The sequence below is a fragment of the Artibeus jamaicensis genome, unplaced genomic scaffold (genome assembly GCF_021234435.1).
Source record: "Artibeus jamaicensis isolate MK-2021 breed Jamaican fruit bat unplaced genomic scaffold, CSHL_Jam_final contig_2259, whole genome shotgun sequence".
NCBI lineage: Eukaryota > Metazoa > Chordata > Mammalia > Chiroptera > Phyllostomidae > Artibeus > Artibeus jamaicensis.
This window is the reverse complement of record NW_026521468.1, coordinates 409,171-428,152: the sequence shown is the minus strand read 5'-3', so window position 1 is coordinate 428,152 and position 18,982 is coordinate 409,171. Positions and strand designations below refer to the sequence as shown.

The following is an 18,982-nucleotide window of genomic DNA, read 5'->3' as shown; positions in this document are numbered from 1 at the left end:
AAAGCCAAGTTGCTGATTTTCAACCTGTAGTTTCAACTTCCAACTCAGTCCATGAACTAATTACACGTTCAACTACCCCTGGGCCACTAACAAGTTCTTGAACTTTTATTTGGCTTTTTCACGGAGGTTACCAGATATGAGACTCACAGACCTCTCTTCCTCACAAAGCTTGGTCTCCCCACGGAGGCTGCAAAATACAAGTTTGACTCAAGAAACGGAAAAACCAAATTGTGCTGGGATTGACCTTCAGCAACTGTTTGATCCCACGCTCTAGGACTCCATGCCACCGAGGATGTGGAAGAACCATCTGCACTTCTCAGACATGTTCACCTCCTGTGCTCCGCCATCCTGCACATTGTACTTCCCATGAGAGACCACTGTACCAAGTCCTAATAAATTGTATCTGTTTGGTGCAGCAAACACGTTTTTTTCTTCATTGAGTGTGCTCATCGTGTATATTTCATAGAAAGTCACGCAAAAGATTTTAATCTGGTCTTGCTATATATACTATACTGGCTCTTCTTATACAATGTTAGGAAATTTGATCAGGTCCAATAGGAGTTATTCCCCCATAAAAAGACCTAGCAAATGCAGTTCTAGGGCCTCAGAAATGGCGCAGCCCTATGACCACATCCTGACCTCACACAGGACTTTCACAACCAGGAAGCTGCAGAAGTCAGGGCCTCTGAATCCAACCCCAGAATGGATCATTTTTGCATGGCTGTTAGAGGAATGCTCTTTCAGGCAATCATCAAACAATGGTAATGCATGCTAATATATCACACTTTTCCATGTACATGTGGTCTTATTATCATAGCTAGTTAGCCAATTATTAGTAAAAGGGGAGCAGAAGAAATTGGACAGTGTGTTTAATAAGTGGGGAGCATGAATCTGCTTGTTTCATCTCCATGGAATGATGGCATTTCTCCGCCAAGGGATTAACACTCCCCCCTCTCTGCCTCCAGTGCCAGACTGTTGTGGGGGCACAGGGGGAGGTGTTTCACTATGGAGGCCTGTCAGTCTAACTAGAAGGTGGACCTATCAAAATCCCGTGAAAACCTGGGAAGTTTCATTGGTTATTTTGAAAAAGCATCTGGTCTTTCCCAAACTTTAATATAATCCCAGGGATACAAAGAACCTCTCCCTCCCACCCCCACCACCTGGTACTGCACTGGCCACATGCACTTGTGTGTTCTCTCTTGCAAGGGGGCACACAACCATGTAGGTATAGCAGCTACTGGGACCCATGATAAACTGTGTGGGCTCCAAAAACAAATAAGCTTTAATATGGCACAGGATCCTGGACATTGACTCTATTTCCGGCCTTGATTTTCCATGGCAGGATGAACAGCAATGGGATGTTGGAAGCCCAGGGGCAGCCTTCCACCTGAATGAACCATTTTGTCGCAGTCTTCTGTGCATGAGTCCTTGGGATGCTTTCCTCACCATCCCGTGGAAGAGCCTGATTTCCACCAACAATAGTCTGGCAGAGTAAAGCAAGAGAACTATAAGTTGGGAAAGTGTCCCCAAGGAAAAATGCTTTTAATTAGATGAAGTTTTTTTGAAGATTTTATTTATTTATCTTTAGAGAGGAAGGGAAGGAGAAAAGGAGAGAAATATCAATGTGTGGTTGCCTCTCGTGCATCCCCTGCTGGGAACTGGCCTGCAATCCCACACACAGCGTCACAAACCAACCACTGGGTTGCTACATCCTGGTGAACACCTAAAGCTGCGCCCCTCATATCTAACAGGCACAAACAGATCAAAACATGGCTCAACAACAGCTCAGAGCCCCAGAGCTGATAAATCTAAGCGATGAAGAAATAGCCAAATTTTCAGATGCACAGTTCAAAACACTGGTGATCAGGATGCTCACAGAACTGGTTGATTTTAGTCACAAATTAAAGGAATATATGAAGGCTAAACTAATTGAAATGAAAGGAAATACACAGGAAACCAATAGTAATGGAAAGGAAACTGGGACTCAAATCAAAGGAGTATTGCAGTGTATATAATACACACATGCAATAAATTTATACACATTTAAATACAAGCATTACAGAATACTTCATAAATGTGGGCGATTTGGGGGGGAAGATCAGGATTAATTCATTGTTCCTTGGAATTAGAACTAGATGAAACAAAAGGTATTCTTTTTTTATTAAGAATATATAAAAGACTTAAATGTAAGTCACAAAACCACAACCATCCTAGAATAAAACTTAGGCAGTAAAACCTCAGACATCTCTCATAGCAATATTTTTGCTGATATATCTCATAGGGCAAGGGAATCAAATAAAAAATAGACAAATGGGACTAATCAAACTAAAACACTTTTGCACAGCAAAAGAAACCATCAACAAAATGAAAAGGTAACTAATACATGAGAGAGCATATTTGCCAATTATACATCTGATTTGGGGTTAATCTCCAAAGTACATAAACAACTTATACAATCCAACACCAGAAAGACAAACAACCCAATTTAAAACAGGGTCAAGGACCTGAATGGACACTTTTCCAAAGAGGACATACAGATGGCCCATTGACATATTAAAAAAATGTTCAACATCACTAATCATCAGAGAGGTGCAAATTAAAACCACAACAAGATATCACCTCACACCTGCCACACTGGCCATCATAAACAAATCAACAAACAACAAGTGGTGGTGTGGATGCAGAGAAAAGGGAGTGCTTATGCACTCTTGGTGGAACACCAATTTGAAAGAATATATGCACCCCTATATTCACTGCAGTGTTATTTACAATAGCCAAGATCTGGAAATGGCCCAAGTGCCCATCAGTAGATGAGTGGATAAATAAAAGCTATTGTACATTTACACAATGAAATACAACGTAGCCATATAAAAGAAGAAAATTTCACCTTTTGCAACAGCATGGATGGACCTGGAGATTATTATGCTAAGTGAAATAAATCAGCCAGAGAAGGACAAATACCATATGATCTCACTTATATATGGAATAATGAACAAAATAAACTGACAAACGAAATAGAAAAAGAAGCATAGATGCATGGAACAGACTGACAACTCTCAGAGGGGAAGGTGGAGTGAGGACTAGATGAAAAAAGGAGAAGGAATTAGCCAAAGATTATATATGCATAACCCATAGACACAGACAACAGCATGGTGATGGCCAGAGGGAAGGGGGAAGGGGCTGGGTGACGGTGAGTGAAGAGGGAAGCAGGGGGGAAATGGGGACATCTGTCATAGTGTCAACAATAAAAATGAAATTAAAAAATAAAAATTGAAAAAGAATATTACTTTGGTTAAAATTACAATGCTTTATTCATTTAAGGTTTAATAAAAATCAAGTAATTAGAAAGCATGAATAAAGGATAACATGTAAGCAAAGAATCAATTTCCCTGACACAGCACCAAGATATCTATCAAATCCAGAAAATACACCTTGAGCAACAGAACGGAAATGAAGACACATTTGACCCCTTGCCCCTTTGATTCTAACTACTGAGCACTTTCAGGTATCACTACCTAATAGCTCATATGAGAAACACAAAAAACGGACAAGAGACTTTGGTGAAATTTGACTGTTTATCATTACCATACACTACCAATCATTCATCTCCTCTTTAATTCAACAAGCACAGACTGAGCATCTACATTCAAGATGGTGCAGAAGGTACTATGTGGGAAACTATAGTGAACCAGACATGGACCTTTCCTTAGGGAAAGGGCAGATCTGGTAGAACAACTACACAATTTTATCCCTGGAGGGGTCTGAGAGATCATCTCATTTTACAGATGAATAAACCAGTGTTCAGAGGGATTAAGTGACTTTTCTGAGGTTCAGTCACTTAATGGTAGAACCAGTTTGAGAAGCCTATTTAATGCAATTAACTTAATTCTTAAGTTAAGAGCTCAGTCCTGCGTATCATGTGACCACCTCTAGTCACTTAACCCTGAAACTGTTTATCATAGAAATGGACACTTGAAGCCTATATGATGATATTAACCAATGTTACTCCAGTAACTTAAATAAAAATAGTCACCTTCAGTTTAAAATTCTATAATTTTTTAAAATTCAAAAGCACAAACTAAAAACAATTGAAGACTTCTCAGTAGAGGATTACTGAATAAAATGTGGTAAGATAATGCATATTGTTAAAATATCCATACTACCTAAAGCAATCTAAAGATTTAATTCAATTCCTGTCTAAATTCCAATGGTGTTTTTCACAGAAATAGAAAAAATCCTAATATTTGTATGGAGTCACAAAATATTCCAAATAGCTAAAGAAATCTTTGGAAGAAAGAACAAAGCTGGAGGCATCACACTTCCTGGTTTCAACTATGTTACAGAGCTACAGTGATCAAAATAGTATGGTACTGACATAAAGGCAGACATGCAGACAAATAGAATAGAATAGAGAGCCCAGAAATAAACCCTCACATATATAGTCAAATGATTTTCAATAGGGTGTCAAGACCATTCAAGGGGAAAGGACACTCTTTTCAACAAATAGTGTTGGAAAAAATGGATATGCACATGCAAAAAAAAGTCAACCCTATCTTACACATATAAAATTAAATCAAAGGGGATCAAAGACCTAAAACTCATAGAAGGAAACATAGGGGGAAAACTTCATTATGTTAGATTTGGTGATGATTTCTTGGACATGACACTGAAAGCATAGACAACAAAATTAAAAATAAATTGAACTACATCAAAATTAAAACTTTTGTGCATCCAAGGACACAATTAACAAAATGGAAAGTAATCTACAGAATGAGGGAAAATATTTGCAAATCACATATCTGATAAGGGGTTAATATCCAAAATATAAAAAGAACTCTTAAACTCAACAAGAACAACAAAACAAAAGTTGGGCAAATGACATGAACGGACATTTCTCCAAGAAGATAAACAAATGATCAACAAGCACATGAAAAGGTGCTCAGTATCACTAATAATTGTGAAAGTTCAAATCAAAACTGTAATTACATACCACCACACACCCATGGCTACTCTCAGAAAACCCAACAAGGGCTGGCAAGAATGTGGAGAAATCGGAACTCTTACGCACTGTTGGTGGGAATGTGAAATAGCACAATCACTATGAAGAAGCAGTTACACAAAAAATTAAAAATAGAATTACCTAAAAATATAAAGTAGCAATTCCATTTCTAGATATATACCCAAAAGAATTGAAAGCACAGTGTTGAAGAGAGATTTGCACACCCATGTTCATGGTAGCCGTTAGAGGAGGTAATCAAGAGAACATGACCACTGGTTGACCAGAGAGCTGGACATGATCATTCTGAGGATCCTCATTCCTTCCCCTGCATTTGGAATGTACTCTCTACCTACCCTCCCCAAACAGGAGCTGTTCTCAAGGACACAGCCTTGAGAGAGCAATGAGTTGCCAAGACCACTTGGATGGTATATGTGCCTAAATTCAGTTAAAGCCTCCATCTAGACTTTTAAGATTTGGCCGGCAGTTGAAGTCATTGCTTGTCTTGCTGTCACCCAAGACAAGCCTTATAAGTAAGTTCTCTTGCCTTTTAAACCTACCACCTACCAATATGGAGTGGTCTACCTCTTTCCTTGGTCTCTCCTGTTTTTTTGTGTATGGGGGCTGGTTTGCAAAGCCAGAGCAGCATTAATCACATAGCCAAAAGGTGGAAGCAACCCAACTGTCCACTGATGGATGAATGGATAGACTATAGTGTATACACACCATGGAATATTATTAAGCCTTAAAAAGGAAAGAAATTCAGATATATTCTACAACAGGAATGACTCTTGAGAATATTATGCTAAGTGAAATAAGCCAGTCACACACAAAAAACCCACAAATACTATATGATTCTACTTGTATGAGATACCAAGAGTGGTCAAATTCATCAAGATGCAAATTAGAATGGTGGCTGCCAAGGGTTAGGGGCAGGGAGGGGAGAATGGGAAAATTATTTAATGGAGACAGTATTTCTGTTTTGTAAGATAAAAAGAACTGACAATGTGAATTTACTTAACATTAGTGAACTATACACTTAAAAATGGTTAAGATGGTAAACTTTGTTATATGTGTTTTACTATAAACTGTTTAAAAATAAATATGTATAGGAGACCCCAATTTTACTGAATTAGAAGTTATATGCATATATATATGCTGGTTCATGTTTGCAAAAACAGGAAGAAAGGTGTTGAACAACAGGCACCAAACTTAATTTTTGTTTTCAATTTTTACTGTTGTTCAAGTACAGTTTTCGGCCTTTTTTCCCCATCCCTCCCCACCGCCCCAGCCCTCCTTCCTGTTTCCACCTGCCTTGTTATTGTCCATGTGTCCTTTATAGTTGCTCCTGTAAACCCTTAATGTTGATTACCTTCTGGAGTACTAGTTTTGGAAAGGATGTGTGTGTTTTGGGGAAGGGAGGGAAAATATTAACCCTTCTATGTATGTCTTTGGACTGTTTGACTTGTTAAAATGTACATTCATTACCAGCATATATTTTTAATTTAGCAGAGTCAGAAAATAATCTACAAGAGAAAAATCAATCTTTAAGGGTCTCAGTTGGAAATTTGTCGATTGATGATTAAAGACAGAAACACCCTTAAGGGCTTGAGCATCCTGTAACTCGCACACGCTGACCACAGAAAGGCATTTCTTTCCACGTTGATGCTTCAGGTGAGTGCTCACATTTTGATGATCCTCATGTTAGTTACTCCAAGTCTAGACAAATTGTTTATGAAAATCATGACCCTTATTTGAGTGGCCACCAATGGAGAAAGTGTTCAGTTTAGATAAACTCTGCCTGGGGGCTATCAAAGGGCAATTTTGACAGAGCAAGCCAGGGCAGCAGTGGAACCAAGATGATCATCGGGGGAGCTGCCATGATTGGCTTCCATAATGAGCCCTCACTTGAGCCACAGGGCAAAGAAATATAATGAGACTTAATTGAGGATGACCAAAGCAGGCCATGAAATGCTATTTATAACTTTCTAAACAACTCAGGTATTAGCCAATCAGTGACCAACTTTGTAAATAATGACAAAGAAAAATGCTAAGTATAAGGAAAATTGCTGTCTCTTGGGACTATATAAAAGGCCAGCTGTAGAAGGTGCAGCCAAAACTCAAGAACTTAACAACACAACTCTCAGCACAAACCCAGACACCATGGCCTGCTGCACCACTAGCTTCTGTGGATTCCCCAGCTGTTCCTGTGGGACCTGTGGACCCAGCTGCTGTCAGCCAAGCTGCTGCCAGCCCAGCTGCTGCCAGCCAACCTGCTGTGGGACAGGGTGTGGGACCGGGTGTGGCATGGGCTGTGGCCAGGGCAGTGGCTGTGGAGCCGTGAGCTGCCGCACCAGGTGGTGCCGCCCTGACTGCCGTGTGGAGGACACCTGCCTGCCCCCCTGCTGCGTGGTGAGCTGCACCCCCCCAACCTGCTGCCAGCTGCACCATGCCCAGGCCTCCTGCTGCCGCCCATCCTACTGTGGACAGTCCTGCTGCCGCCCAGCCTGCTGCTGCTACTGCTGTGAGCCCTCCTGCTGCCAGCCCACCTGTTGAAAAGAAGGTTGCTGATTACTTAAGAATGAATGGAGAAGCATAAGAAAACTCTTGATTTCTGAAGAAATGTCCTTTACTTGGATGCTAAGTATTATGATGTTTCTAAGTCACTCAGAAATAACAAGTTTTAGGAACATCTTGAATGTGCTGAATTAGCCCCCTGAAAACATGTATCAGAGTGTCACATCAGGGACATCTCTGATGTCCTATTCCCTATCTCTTGATTCCTATCTGCTTCCTCCTTGAATATCCCCTGTTCATTTCAAATAAAATGTTTGAATGTGCTAAGCAAACTGAGTTATTTTCTTTCTTCTATCTTGAAGCTTGCCCACCTTTAGCTGAAATTCAAGAAGAGTTGGTTTTTATTTTGATAATCCTAAGGCATAAGCATAAAAGTCTAAACCAGAAAGATTAAATACAGATTGCATTATGCTTCCATCCATCAGTTAATAAAATGTTCCATGTATTGAATAATGTTTGTAGTTATTCAAATACTTACAGGCTCTAATCTATGACAATTAGATATGAACCTATAAGGTCACTTTTAGCTAAAATTTTCTGGTTGATCGAAGCTATGAGATTCTACCTAGATGTAACACCCTTCCCTGTAACATACCTGATATTCTCCTTCATGCATGCCCAATGTCTAAAAAAAATGTATTACCGACTAAGTAGATTTTAAAATATGTACCAGATCAGAAACTGTTCCCCAACAGCATTTAGGTTTTCATTTCTATGCTTTAGCTTATTATATTCTTCCCACTGATTCTCAAATGGATCTCTAAGCTTCAACTCCCAACACTCACCTTCATTGCTGTAAGTGTGTATGAGGTATATCACTGGTCTAAATGAAAGCAGAATAAACAACTATGCAGGTTACAGCATCACCATTTGTCAGACACATGCATTAGAAATATGGAACAACTATATACTTTGCATTTCCAATCTGAAAAAATGTTCTCCTAATAAGTTAGCACAAATCTAGACCCCAAAAATACCTTTTACTAATTAATTTTCATTTCTTAAGTTATTTGTGTGCAATAGACAAAATACATGACAAAATATCAAAAAAAATAAGACAAGTGTTTTCCAAGTTATGTACAAGCTTCCAGAACTTACTTCTATCATTTAATTAGTAGCAATGAGATATTACACACAAGATAACACATTTCAGAGAAGAATAAAGGGAATGGCAGTATAGTCTTCAAAAGGTCTGAACTCCAGATGTTTGTTTCTGAGCCTTGGTTCAGTTACTAAATGTGCTGTAGAAAACAACATCAGCATTTCCTGGTCTCTTTTGCCATAAACAAGGACTCCCTCAGGAGAGGTGCTAAGCTTGAAAGTTCTATTTAATCATCGCTGAGGGGTTCAGGCACCCGCGATTCATGCCTCTTACTCCACCCACACAAAACCATATTCAATAAACATTAAGGCACTACCAGAAGCCCCACACTTTTTTAGATACTTTTTTATATATTACGACATTTGGTTCACAAAAAAAAGATGTTTGGCCTGAAACACGAATAATATTTGCGCATTTCAAATGGGTTGGAATAAAACGAACTCTGATGGTAATTTGATGTGATGTTGGAGTAAGTAACTTGGACACCACATAATGCATGACGGAAGGCACTCTTCCAATTCAGTGGGTGTCCCGATGTCCTAAATTCAAGAGAATTTAGCCTATATATCTAGGAGGAAAAAACTAATAGTGAAAAAAAGGAGCACAATTATCCTTAGCCTTAGGGGTCTGGACAGAGTGTCATGTGGAATAAATACCTCCATAAAGCAAGTGTGTTGATGTGGACTAAAATAGGGGGACTCTTTGAACGTGGAAAACCACAAACCTATTCTAAGGACGGGAGGACAGGTGTGAGGGGTCCAAATGAAACTACAAAACAAAGTCATTTCTGAACTGCTACTCATAATGTGTCATAAGTATTTCAGTGTGAGCCAATCAGAGGCCCACTGAGGAACAAATTTAAATGAAAACAAGGAAGGTATGTTAAGAATTGTATAAATAGCAGCCGGTCAGGGTATATAAAAGGCCTGACATAGAAGTCACCATCAAAACGCCTACGAGAAACCCAAGCCCAGACACCATGGCCTGCTGCACCACTAGCTTCTGTGGATTCCCCAGCTGTTCCTGGGGGACCTGTGGACCCAGCTGCTGCCAGCCAACCTGCTGCCAGCCCAGCTGCTGCCAGCCAACCTGCTGTGGGACAGGGTGTGGGACCGGGTGTGGCATGGGCTGTGGCCAGGGCAGTGGCTGTGGAGCCGTGAGCTGCCGCACCAGGTGGTGCCGCCCTGACTGCCGTGTGGAGGACACCTGCCTGCCCCCCTGCTGCGTGGTGAGCTGCACCCCCCCAACCTGCTGCCAGCTGCACCATGCCCAGGCCTCCTGCTGCCGCCCATCCTACTGTGGACAGTCCTGCTGCCGCCCAGCCTGCTGCTGCTACTGCTGTGAGCCCACCTGCTGCCAGCCCACCTGCTAAAGCCAGGTTGCTGATTTTCAATGGACTGGGACACAGTATCTGAACAATTTGTCTCCTTGACACCCCCCGGACCACTAACAGGTTCTTAGGCTTCTATTTGGGTTTCGGTTATGGGAGCTACCAAGTCAGTGAGTTCTGTTTGATTCTGTTCTACGATGAATACCTTGATGCACAGCAGACATAGGAGTGCTGTGAACTCACCTGATGATCATCAAATCTCTTTGGATATGCTCTTCCTGATTTCCCGGCAGGGCTGGAAATTACTGCCATATTGTGGATTTCATCCTTGAGAACTGTCCACAAGACTAATTTCCCCTGCTCTGTGATTTATTCTGAGCTTCTGTTTACCTAAAAGAATTTCCAACATTAAAGACACCAGGTTACAGCCAAGTGACAGTCCTCAGATGTCACCAGAGAGAATGGAAGCTCTTCACCCAACCTGCAGCTTCTGAGAAGTAGACTAGTCTTTTCCATATTTCAACATCTGATCTCATCCATTTTTTGGGGGGTGCATCATAATGACCTTTCCTGTGGGCTGTTTTAATTATATCTGTGTTATAGTGTCTTCTGTCATTTCTTAATAAATGTTATTTACTCGGCAAAGAAATCGTGGTCTGTGTTTCCACTTGAACATGAAATCAGTGAATTGCTTGTAGTTCAAAAATGTCCACTTCTGAGACATACACTTGTTTCTTTTTAAAAGAGACTGAAGCCATATACAGTGTATCATTCAATAAAAATGTATTGACCACCACTTCTCAGGAAGGGACTAAGGAAATAAGAAAGATCAAGAATTAATTCTCATCTTTGGAGACCTTACTATCCAGCAAGAAAAAGAACGTGTGTGAAAACAGACACCCACCATGTGACGATGGTAGAAAAAGTCTCCCTCTACCTTAGGGATGAACGCTTTTGTGACCAAAACGCCTCGATGGCTCAGCCTACGACAAGACTGTCCCAGGAGATGTGCGTGCTGGCAACTCCAAAAGCTTAAGAGAAAGATGTTAACCGATTACACATGAGACAGAGAGAGAAATATTTTTTTCCTTCAGAAAGAAGTGAGGAGTAAAAAGGAGGAGAGATCTAGTCAGCAGGTCAGGAGCGTTACTCTGCAACCCCTCCACATAAAGCTTCCACACACAGCCTCTGGGATGCTCAACTTTCCTGCAAAAACCAGTGAAGGAGCCGAGCTTCATGTCTGGGTTGACTCGGGGGAAGAGGAGAACAGCCAGGAGCCAGACAGAGCAAGGAGGGGGACAAGACAGTAATGGCCCAGGGACCCTCAGAAACGGTGGAGAGGCATTGGATGGAGCCTGCGGCAGGAAGTAATATCTTAGGTAAACTGCAAAGAAGAGAGAAGGCTCCAAAACAGGATTTCAAAAAGAAGGAGATCACTTTGGGACCAGCAAGGGCTCTGCTGGGGGCAGCATTAGGGAAGACTTCACGAGGGAGGTAGCCTTTGAAGTGGGCCTTGAAGGTCATTCTTAAAGGGAAAAAAACGAGTGAGTGAAAAAGAGCCCAACCCACACACCTATTATAGTGGCTAAAATCCAACACAATGACGACACCGAATGGCAGCAAAATGTGGTGGATCAAGAGAAATTCTCAGTCTTCACCAGCAGGGCAGTGAAATGGCGCAGCCGCTTTGGAGGACAGTTCAGCTGTCTCTTCAAAGCTAAACGCAGGCTTACCATACACCACAGCAGGTGCGCTCCTCGGTGTTTACCCGCATGGGTTGGGAACTCGTATCCATGCAAAAACCCGCACGTGGACATTGATAGCAGCTTTGTTCCTAATTGCCAAAAATTGGCAGCAACCAAAATGTCCCCCAGTAGGTGAATGAATAAACAAACTTTGGTGCATCCATTCAATAGAATTCTATTCTATGATAAAAAGAAAAGATTTATCAAACCCCAAAAGAACATGAAAGAATCTTAAATGCCCATTGCTTAATGTAAAAAGCCAATCTGAAGAGGCTACGGACTATGTGGTTCCAACTACACAGAGACGGGAAAAGTCACCAAAGTGCCCTGTGTACTCTACCCTGAAGGTATCTGTACTACAACACTGTCTACAAGATTATGAATTTAAAAAATACATTTCAGAAATGGGAAGACACGAGACTGGCCTAGGAAATCCAAGCAGAAGCCAACCGCGAGGCTCCGAGAACGTTTCCTTTACTGATACAAGGCATGCACGCTGCCGGTGCTCCCACCTCCTCCTCACCCCACTCTCCTTCCTACTTTACACGCAGATGTGGCTCCTGGAGCTACGAAACCCCAGGGAGTGGAAGGGACACCGATCCTGACCCACTCGAGTCTGTACACCAACGCTAGCAACTGTCTACCTGTGAAAACGGTAAGTCCTTGACCAAGTCAGTGTTTGTCGGCTTTTCCAAAGCTGGACATCTCAGACAGCCCTGACTGCTGCACCGTGCTAAATGGCTTCCTGTGTACGACAGCTAAGAGGGTTTCAGATGCATAAGTACTTTAGTGATGGAGAAGGACTTCAGTTCCCAATGACAAATCCTAAAGCAAAAGTGGGGGGCATTTTTACTGAAGTTCATTGACCATGACATGAGTAGATGGACAACAAGAATGGATGGGAGGAAATATGGAGGGTGGGTTCAGGTAATGAAGAATGGAGAAAAGAACAAAAAGGGAGAGAAAAATACAAAGCAGAGGAGAAAAACAGAAAAAAGACACAATGAAAAAGACGGGACAAGAGGCAGAAAAGGAGGCAGAATCATCGATGGGGAAGACAAGCCTGCAGGAGAAGATGGTGGGTGACCTCGCTGAGTCCCATACTCTGGGCCACACGCTAAAGGGACTTCACGTGAACTTTGCTTCACTCAACACTGATATCAGTCCCATGGCACAGAAATTGTTACCTGCGCTGCAGACGAGGAGAATAAGTGTAAATAAAGCCTTGAAAAAGGAGGACTGAAGCCAATTCAGTCTGATGCCCAAACTCGTACAAAATGAAATTAAGGAACTAGATGTAAAAAGGGTGGAGAAGTTCAGTGTATTTAAAGTTGGCTTTTGTGGAAACTGTGGTTTCCAGAATAAGTTCCTCTCTGCCAGTTGTAAGGACATCACCTCTTGGCCCACCTGGGTAATCCAGGATACTCTCCGTATTTCAAAGTCAACAAACTCTTAATTACATCTGCAAAGTCCCTTTTGTTCCATAACATATTCATGGGTGTGAAACCCAGGCTCAGAGTTCAAGGAGTGAAAATTCTGCCTACCACGGGGATCATGAGACACTAGACTGACACTAATTCCTAGACACCCACAATGTTACTCCCGTCCACTAACGAAAGTGGTGGCCTATGGCGGCCAGGTGATGGTTAAAGTCTTAGCTCACTTTTTACAAAGGTTTTATTTATTTGTTTTTAGATTGAGGGGAAGGGAAGGAGAAAGAGGGAGAGAAACATCTATCAGGTTACTTGCAGGCACCTTGACTGGGGACTGAACCTGCAGCCCTGGCATGTGCCCGGACCAGGAATCGAACTGGTGACCTTTTGCTTTGTGGTATAACGCCACGTTAACCCATTTACTGATAACCTGAAAAAGACGGTACCACTGTGGACTCAGGCCTTTTGGAAAAGGTTAAATCACTCCCACCCAGTAAAGAAGCCCAACCGGCTGAGGTCCTGGCTGAGGGTAAAGAAAACAACCAAATGGGGAGAGGGAGACGGGAGTCATAAATATTAACCACGGCCCTGTAACCGATTAGAAAAAAGGATTATAGAAACAATGCATGTTTTCTTCCTTATTTTTCTTCTCTTTCCTCCCAACCCCCGCCAGCAAGCCTGGGGGTGAGGGCTGGACTGCAGCCTCCCTGTAGGGAGGGGGTGTGTACTGCCCACCCCTGCAGGGTCAGCCTATTTAGCTTGGAAGTTAAGAAAGTTCCACCATTTCTATTAAAAACCTTCGGGTAAAGCTGGCTGTGCCAGGGAGACTAGACAGCAGACGCTTTGTTGTTAATTACAGACTTATCCTCAAAACCAGAACTCCGACTTAAAAAACATGCTTTCCCTCCTGATTATTCAAAGTTCATTGAACATCTACTTTCCCTACCGGGCTTGTTTTAGAGAGCACACGCTATATCTTACTTAACTTGGCGTAATTCTCTGCTAATGACTGCGTATTCTACCGCTTTATAAGAATACATGAGAATCCAACTGAAGGCCTAAAACCCCCAAGAAAAACAGGCAACACGTCCAGGCAGCGGAAGGCAGGCTAAGCTTGCATGTGCTGTGTGACTCAGTGCTTCGAGGTCTGTGCTGGCGTGTTGCAATGGGAGCATCCATGTCCAGGTGATGGAGGGCGGAAGGGTCACCCCCTTTGGGTCATATACAGTGACACAACTGTAGCCAATATCAGCTGTCATCAAGGGGCAAAACATTGCCCAGTTTTCGAAAGAAATCCAAATTGAGACTAATTTTCAGTGCAGGCTAACACACTGGCAAGATCTGTACCAGTCTCCACAATAACCTCACACCAGAAACAATGTCCTGGTGCAACTGTAAAGCCCCCCAGAGTCTGCCACCCAGCCCAAACCCAGAACCCCCTCCCCGTATGCTCAGCAAAGTGGACATTCTGCAAGGAAAGCAGTTTCATCGATGGTAGTCCAGACACCAGTCTTTCCTTCTTCCGATCTATATGAAAAAGGAGTCACCAGAAATTTAAAGAAATGCCGGTCAAGAAATAAAGACCAACTGATTTTACCTGCAGGCATTTTTATTAGGAGGCTTTTGTGAAGGGATGAAGCACTTCATCGAGCTTAAGAAAATTGAGTTGCCTTCCGTTGCGAAACCTCCCAACACTGACGTCACTACTGATGCGGGAGGTGGCGTCATGGGAGGATTTTCCGGAGGGCAGCCCAGAAATCCTCCCAGGTGACCCAGGTGCTCGGAGGTGGATGTTGGTAAGTCACACAGAGGTTCACAACAAACTGTGACTAACACACATAAAAGTGACTTTTTATCTCAGCCCGGGAACCCAGCAGGAAGTACGTGTTTCATGTGTGTATGGGAGCACCCCAAATCTTCAGCCCTGCCCCCTCTCTTGGGCTGCAGGCTGCTTGCTCCCTGCAGGCCCCACACTGAACTCATCTTTGCCCCCTTCCCTACCACCCCAGATGGCAGCTTTGGGGCTCAGAGTGCCCTCTCACCTACGAGGAAATCTGAGCCCTAAACATGGTCCTTGGCCATGCTCTTGATCAGCACCTCCTACCATCTCTACTTACAGAAATGCCTCCCAAACCTGACCACCCCCTCTCACCTGCACCCCTTACTTGTTAGGCCTGTTTCCACGCTGGCCCCACTGCAGTTCCTTTTCCAGGGCACAGGCTTACGTCTTATCACTTCCTGCCGTAAGTCAGCCAGTGGTTTCTCAGTGCCCTTAGCATAAAAGCTAAACTCTGTAGAACCACCTGCACGTTCCCACTCGGCCTGGCCCCCACCTGCCTCCTCGACCTCGTTCCCTACGGCTCTTCCTCTCTCTCACTCTACTCCAGCCCTGGGGAGACTGCCCACCCCAGCCAAAGCAGACGCGCTCCCTGCACTACCAACCTGTCACAGTCACTTTACTCCGTTCTATTTTCTACTGGCACTTGCCATTGTCTGAAGTTCTTATTCACTCATTGTTTAGTGTTTTTTTCTGTCCCCCCTCTTTGGAATGAACACGGCGACTGTAGGGCCTTACCTGACCTGGTTCTTTCTGCTTGCTCGGCACCGAGCACAGTGCTGAGCATCGGGCTTGCTGAGTCGAGAATGAAACAATGAATGAGCTTAACTGACAAGTTCTACAATATTTAGTTCCACAAAAACACTGAGTTTTATTGATAAGTGTGAGGTATAGCCATTAGTCACTAACCGTGCAACTTTAAACCATGATTTAATACCTCTACTCTCTGTGTCACTGACCAGGAAGTGGGTATAAGAATGTTCCCTGTCTTATAAGACTGTAAGAAATAAGAATGACTATGTGCATAAAATACTCAGCACCATGCCTGGCACACGGTATACATTCAAGAAATACTAGCTATTAGTGGAGGATAAGATTAGGATATTCCAATTATCTTAAAAAACAAGAATATTAGTTTTGTTGTGGAAACTGATGTGTCCCCCAGAGAGTGGTCCCCGGAAAACCAGATGATGTGATGAGAAATCCCTAATGTGCCCCTCTGCTCGATTCCCCCCAACCATGATGCCCTCTGTGACGGAAACCACGCCCGCCTCGTTACTCCCACAGGACACCCTCACAGCTCCCAGCCACCGTCCCTACCTTCAATGACCTCTGTTCTGTGGCATAGTATTTTGCTCAAGAAAATAGGCTCTAAAACCAACTCCTCTTATGGTCTCAAGGCTTCAATAAGCTGGTCCCACCCTTCCCACCAATCTTACATGCAACTAACCTTGAGGGTCACCTTCACTCAAGTCCCGGCCACCCTCTCCGAGGGTGAGAGAAGACACACTAAGAGTGGAATCAAATTCCACTTCGGTCACTTGCTCACTGGTCACATAGCCTCTCTGTGCCTCGGGTTCCTCACCTGTAGAAGGGCAAGGATGGCAACACTGCACACGCCGTTAGCTGTGGTGAGACACACATAGGACATATACAGCACTCCGCACAAGACCTCATACTCAGTAAGCGATGATGATGATGACGACGGTGATGGGTCTCCACTGAAAAAATGCGTTATCTTTCTAAAATACAGATCCAATTACATCGCAGACGTCTTCCAAAACCTTTCATTAATGCCCATTGCCAATAGGATGCATTTCAAAATCCGGAACGTGGGATACTAAGCACAGCAGCAGTTCCCCTGCTGTGTCACTCGCCTGCCCTTCCCTGTCCTCTCTCACCACTCTCCCCCAGCACCCGCCCCCCAAAGGAGACCCAGGGCCTGTGCTTGGACCAGTCAACACTGTTGCCCTCCTTATCTTCTTTTTCTAAGTTCTCCAAATTTTCCAGTCAGGACCCTTAACGTTTTTTTGCACTTGTTGGTTTGCATGTCCTTTGACTTCTGACCCCTCCCCATTGAGCCATTTTCTTTCTTTTTTTTTAATTTTATTGATTATGCCATTAAAACTGTTCTATTCCCCCCTTCATTCCCCTCCACCCTGCACCCCCCGCCCCCACCATTCCCTCCTTTAGTTTATGACCACATGCCTCAAGTTCTTTAGATTCTATATTTCCCCTACTATTCTTGCCCTCCCCATCTATTTTCTACCTACTGTCTATGCTACTTATTTTCTGTACTTTCTCCCCCCATCTCCTCCTCCCACTCCCCTGTTGCTAACCCTCCATGTGATCTCTATTTCTATGGTTCTGCTCCTGATCTAGCTGTCCTCTTAGTTTGCTTTTGTTTTAGATGTGGTTGTTAATAACTGTGTGTTTGCTGTCCTTTCACTGTCCATATTTCTTTATCTTCTTTTTCTTAGGTAAGTCCCTTTAACATTTCATATAATAAGGGCTTGGTGATGATGAACTCCTTGAATTTGATCTTATCTGAGAAGCACTTTATCTGTCCTTCCATTCTAAATGAAAGCTTTGCTGGATAGAGCAATCTTGGATGTAGGTCTTTGGGTTTGATGACTTGGAATACTTCTTTCCAGCCCCTTCTTGCCTGTAAGATCTCTTTTGAGAAATCTGCTGACAGCCATTTTCTAATTATTTTTAGAGCTTGCACCCTTTTAACAGGACATGGGCTCAGATCAAATTTGAAGGCTTTCAAAGTAACATATATGTAAAAATTTACCCGGTGATAGTTTCCCTACTTTCAAGTCATTCTAAAACATCATACTAAGTTTTATGTGTTTATTTATTTAAATAATTTTATTATTAAGGCTTCAGTGGGTTAGAAGTAATTTGGGAATCTCCCCAAGTGTTTTTAATAGAACACTAACCTATGAAGCTACCCTATGAAAACTAAATTGCAAAAATGGTTCCAGGGCAGAGTAAGTCGGGAGAAAAACACAAGCTATCATGTCTGTGGCGGAAAGCCACAGAGCACCTGAGCATCTGAAAGGTCCTCAGACGTCCACCAATGAAGAAGTCAGTGTTTCCCAAATTTATTTACCAGGGTATTTTTTAACGTTCCTTGGAAAAGGTATTCATGGAACTCACTTTGGGAAGTCCTACACTGTCTAGTTTCTGAATGGCCCAGTACAACCAGCCTTTGGGTCATACGCTTCATTCATAACACAATTGGGTACAATTTTACAAGACTTCCATCATTGTCATCCATGGAAGTCTCAACTCCCATCCACACGCCCCCGCCAAGTTCTCAATCAAAGCACGTGCCAAGGGGAAGGAGAACAAATGATCTGTTACAGTAAGAAAGTGCCTCTTCACACAGAATCTCATTCACAACAGGTTCCACCTATTCACCTAAATTCAGCTTCTTGGAGCCACAAAGAAGAATCTACAAATCTTATCACTTTTTCAGCCAAAAAGCCAAAATGATCACATAGAATCTTTGCTGGTAGAAGAGCAATCAAGAAACCTACTCATTTCTTCATCTGAAAAGGAGACAAGAAAACATGGCGGTGATGTGAAGAGCTACCCAGCATGCCGGGCCATCATTAGTGATGTGCAGTGATTAGAAGATAATCACCTGGAGCCTTTGAAGATGGAGATGAAATGCTCACGCAGTGACAGAGCTGACAAAGGAGCCCCAATGTGACAGCAAAACAAACTAACCCCTTTCATGAGGTGAGGCGTGTGTCTTAGATATTAAACACTTAAGTAATTAGGTGGTTTTTATGGAGATAGCTATAAACTGAAACATGAGGAAAAAAATCTTGCTCACAGGCCGACGCCCAGGGAGGTGGGTATATAAGAGCCAGAGCAGAAGAGACCAGCATCAAGACAACACGAGACTTCTCTTCTCAACCCAACAAAAACCCCCAAATCTCAACACC

General features: G+C 42.9%; 2 protein-coding genes across 2 annotated transcripts; both read left to right on the top strand.

Moving 5' to 3' along the window:
- The first annotated feature begins 7,159 nt into the window (after positions 1 to 7,159).
- LOC119037505 (keratin-associated protein 9-3-like) lies at positions 7,160 to 7,552 on the top strand. The gene has a single exon (XM_037129719.2). It carries the CDS (start codon positions 7,160 to 7,162, stop codon positions 7,550 to 7,552), a length of 393 nt encoding a protein of 130 aa, XP_036985614.2.
- Positions 7,553 to 9,654: 2,102 nt separating this feature from the next.
- LOC119037504 (keratin-associated protein 9-3-like) lies at positions 9,655 to 10,047 on the top strand. The gene has a single exon (XM_037129717.2). It carries the CDS (start codon positions 9,655 to 9,657, stop codon positions 10,045 to 10,047), a length of 393 nt encoding a protein of 130 aa, XP_036985612.2.
- The last annotated feature ends 8,935 nt before the right edge of the window (positions 10,048 to 18,982 follow it).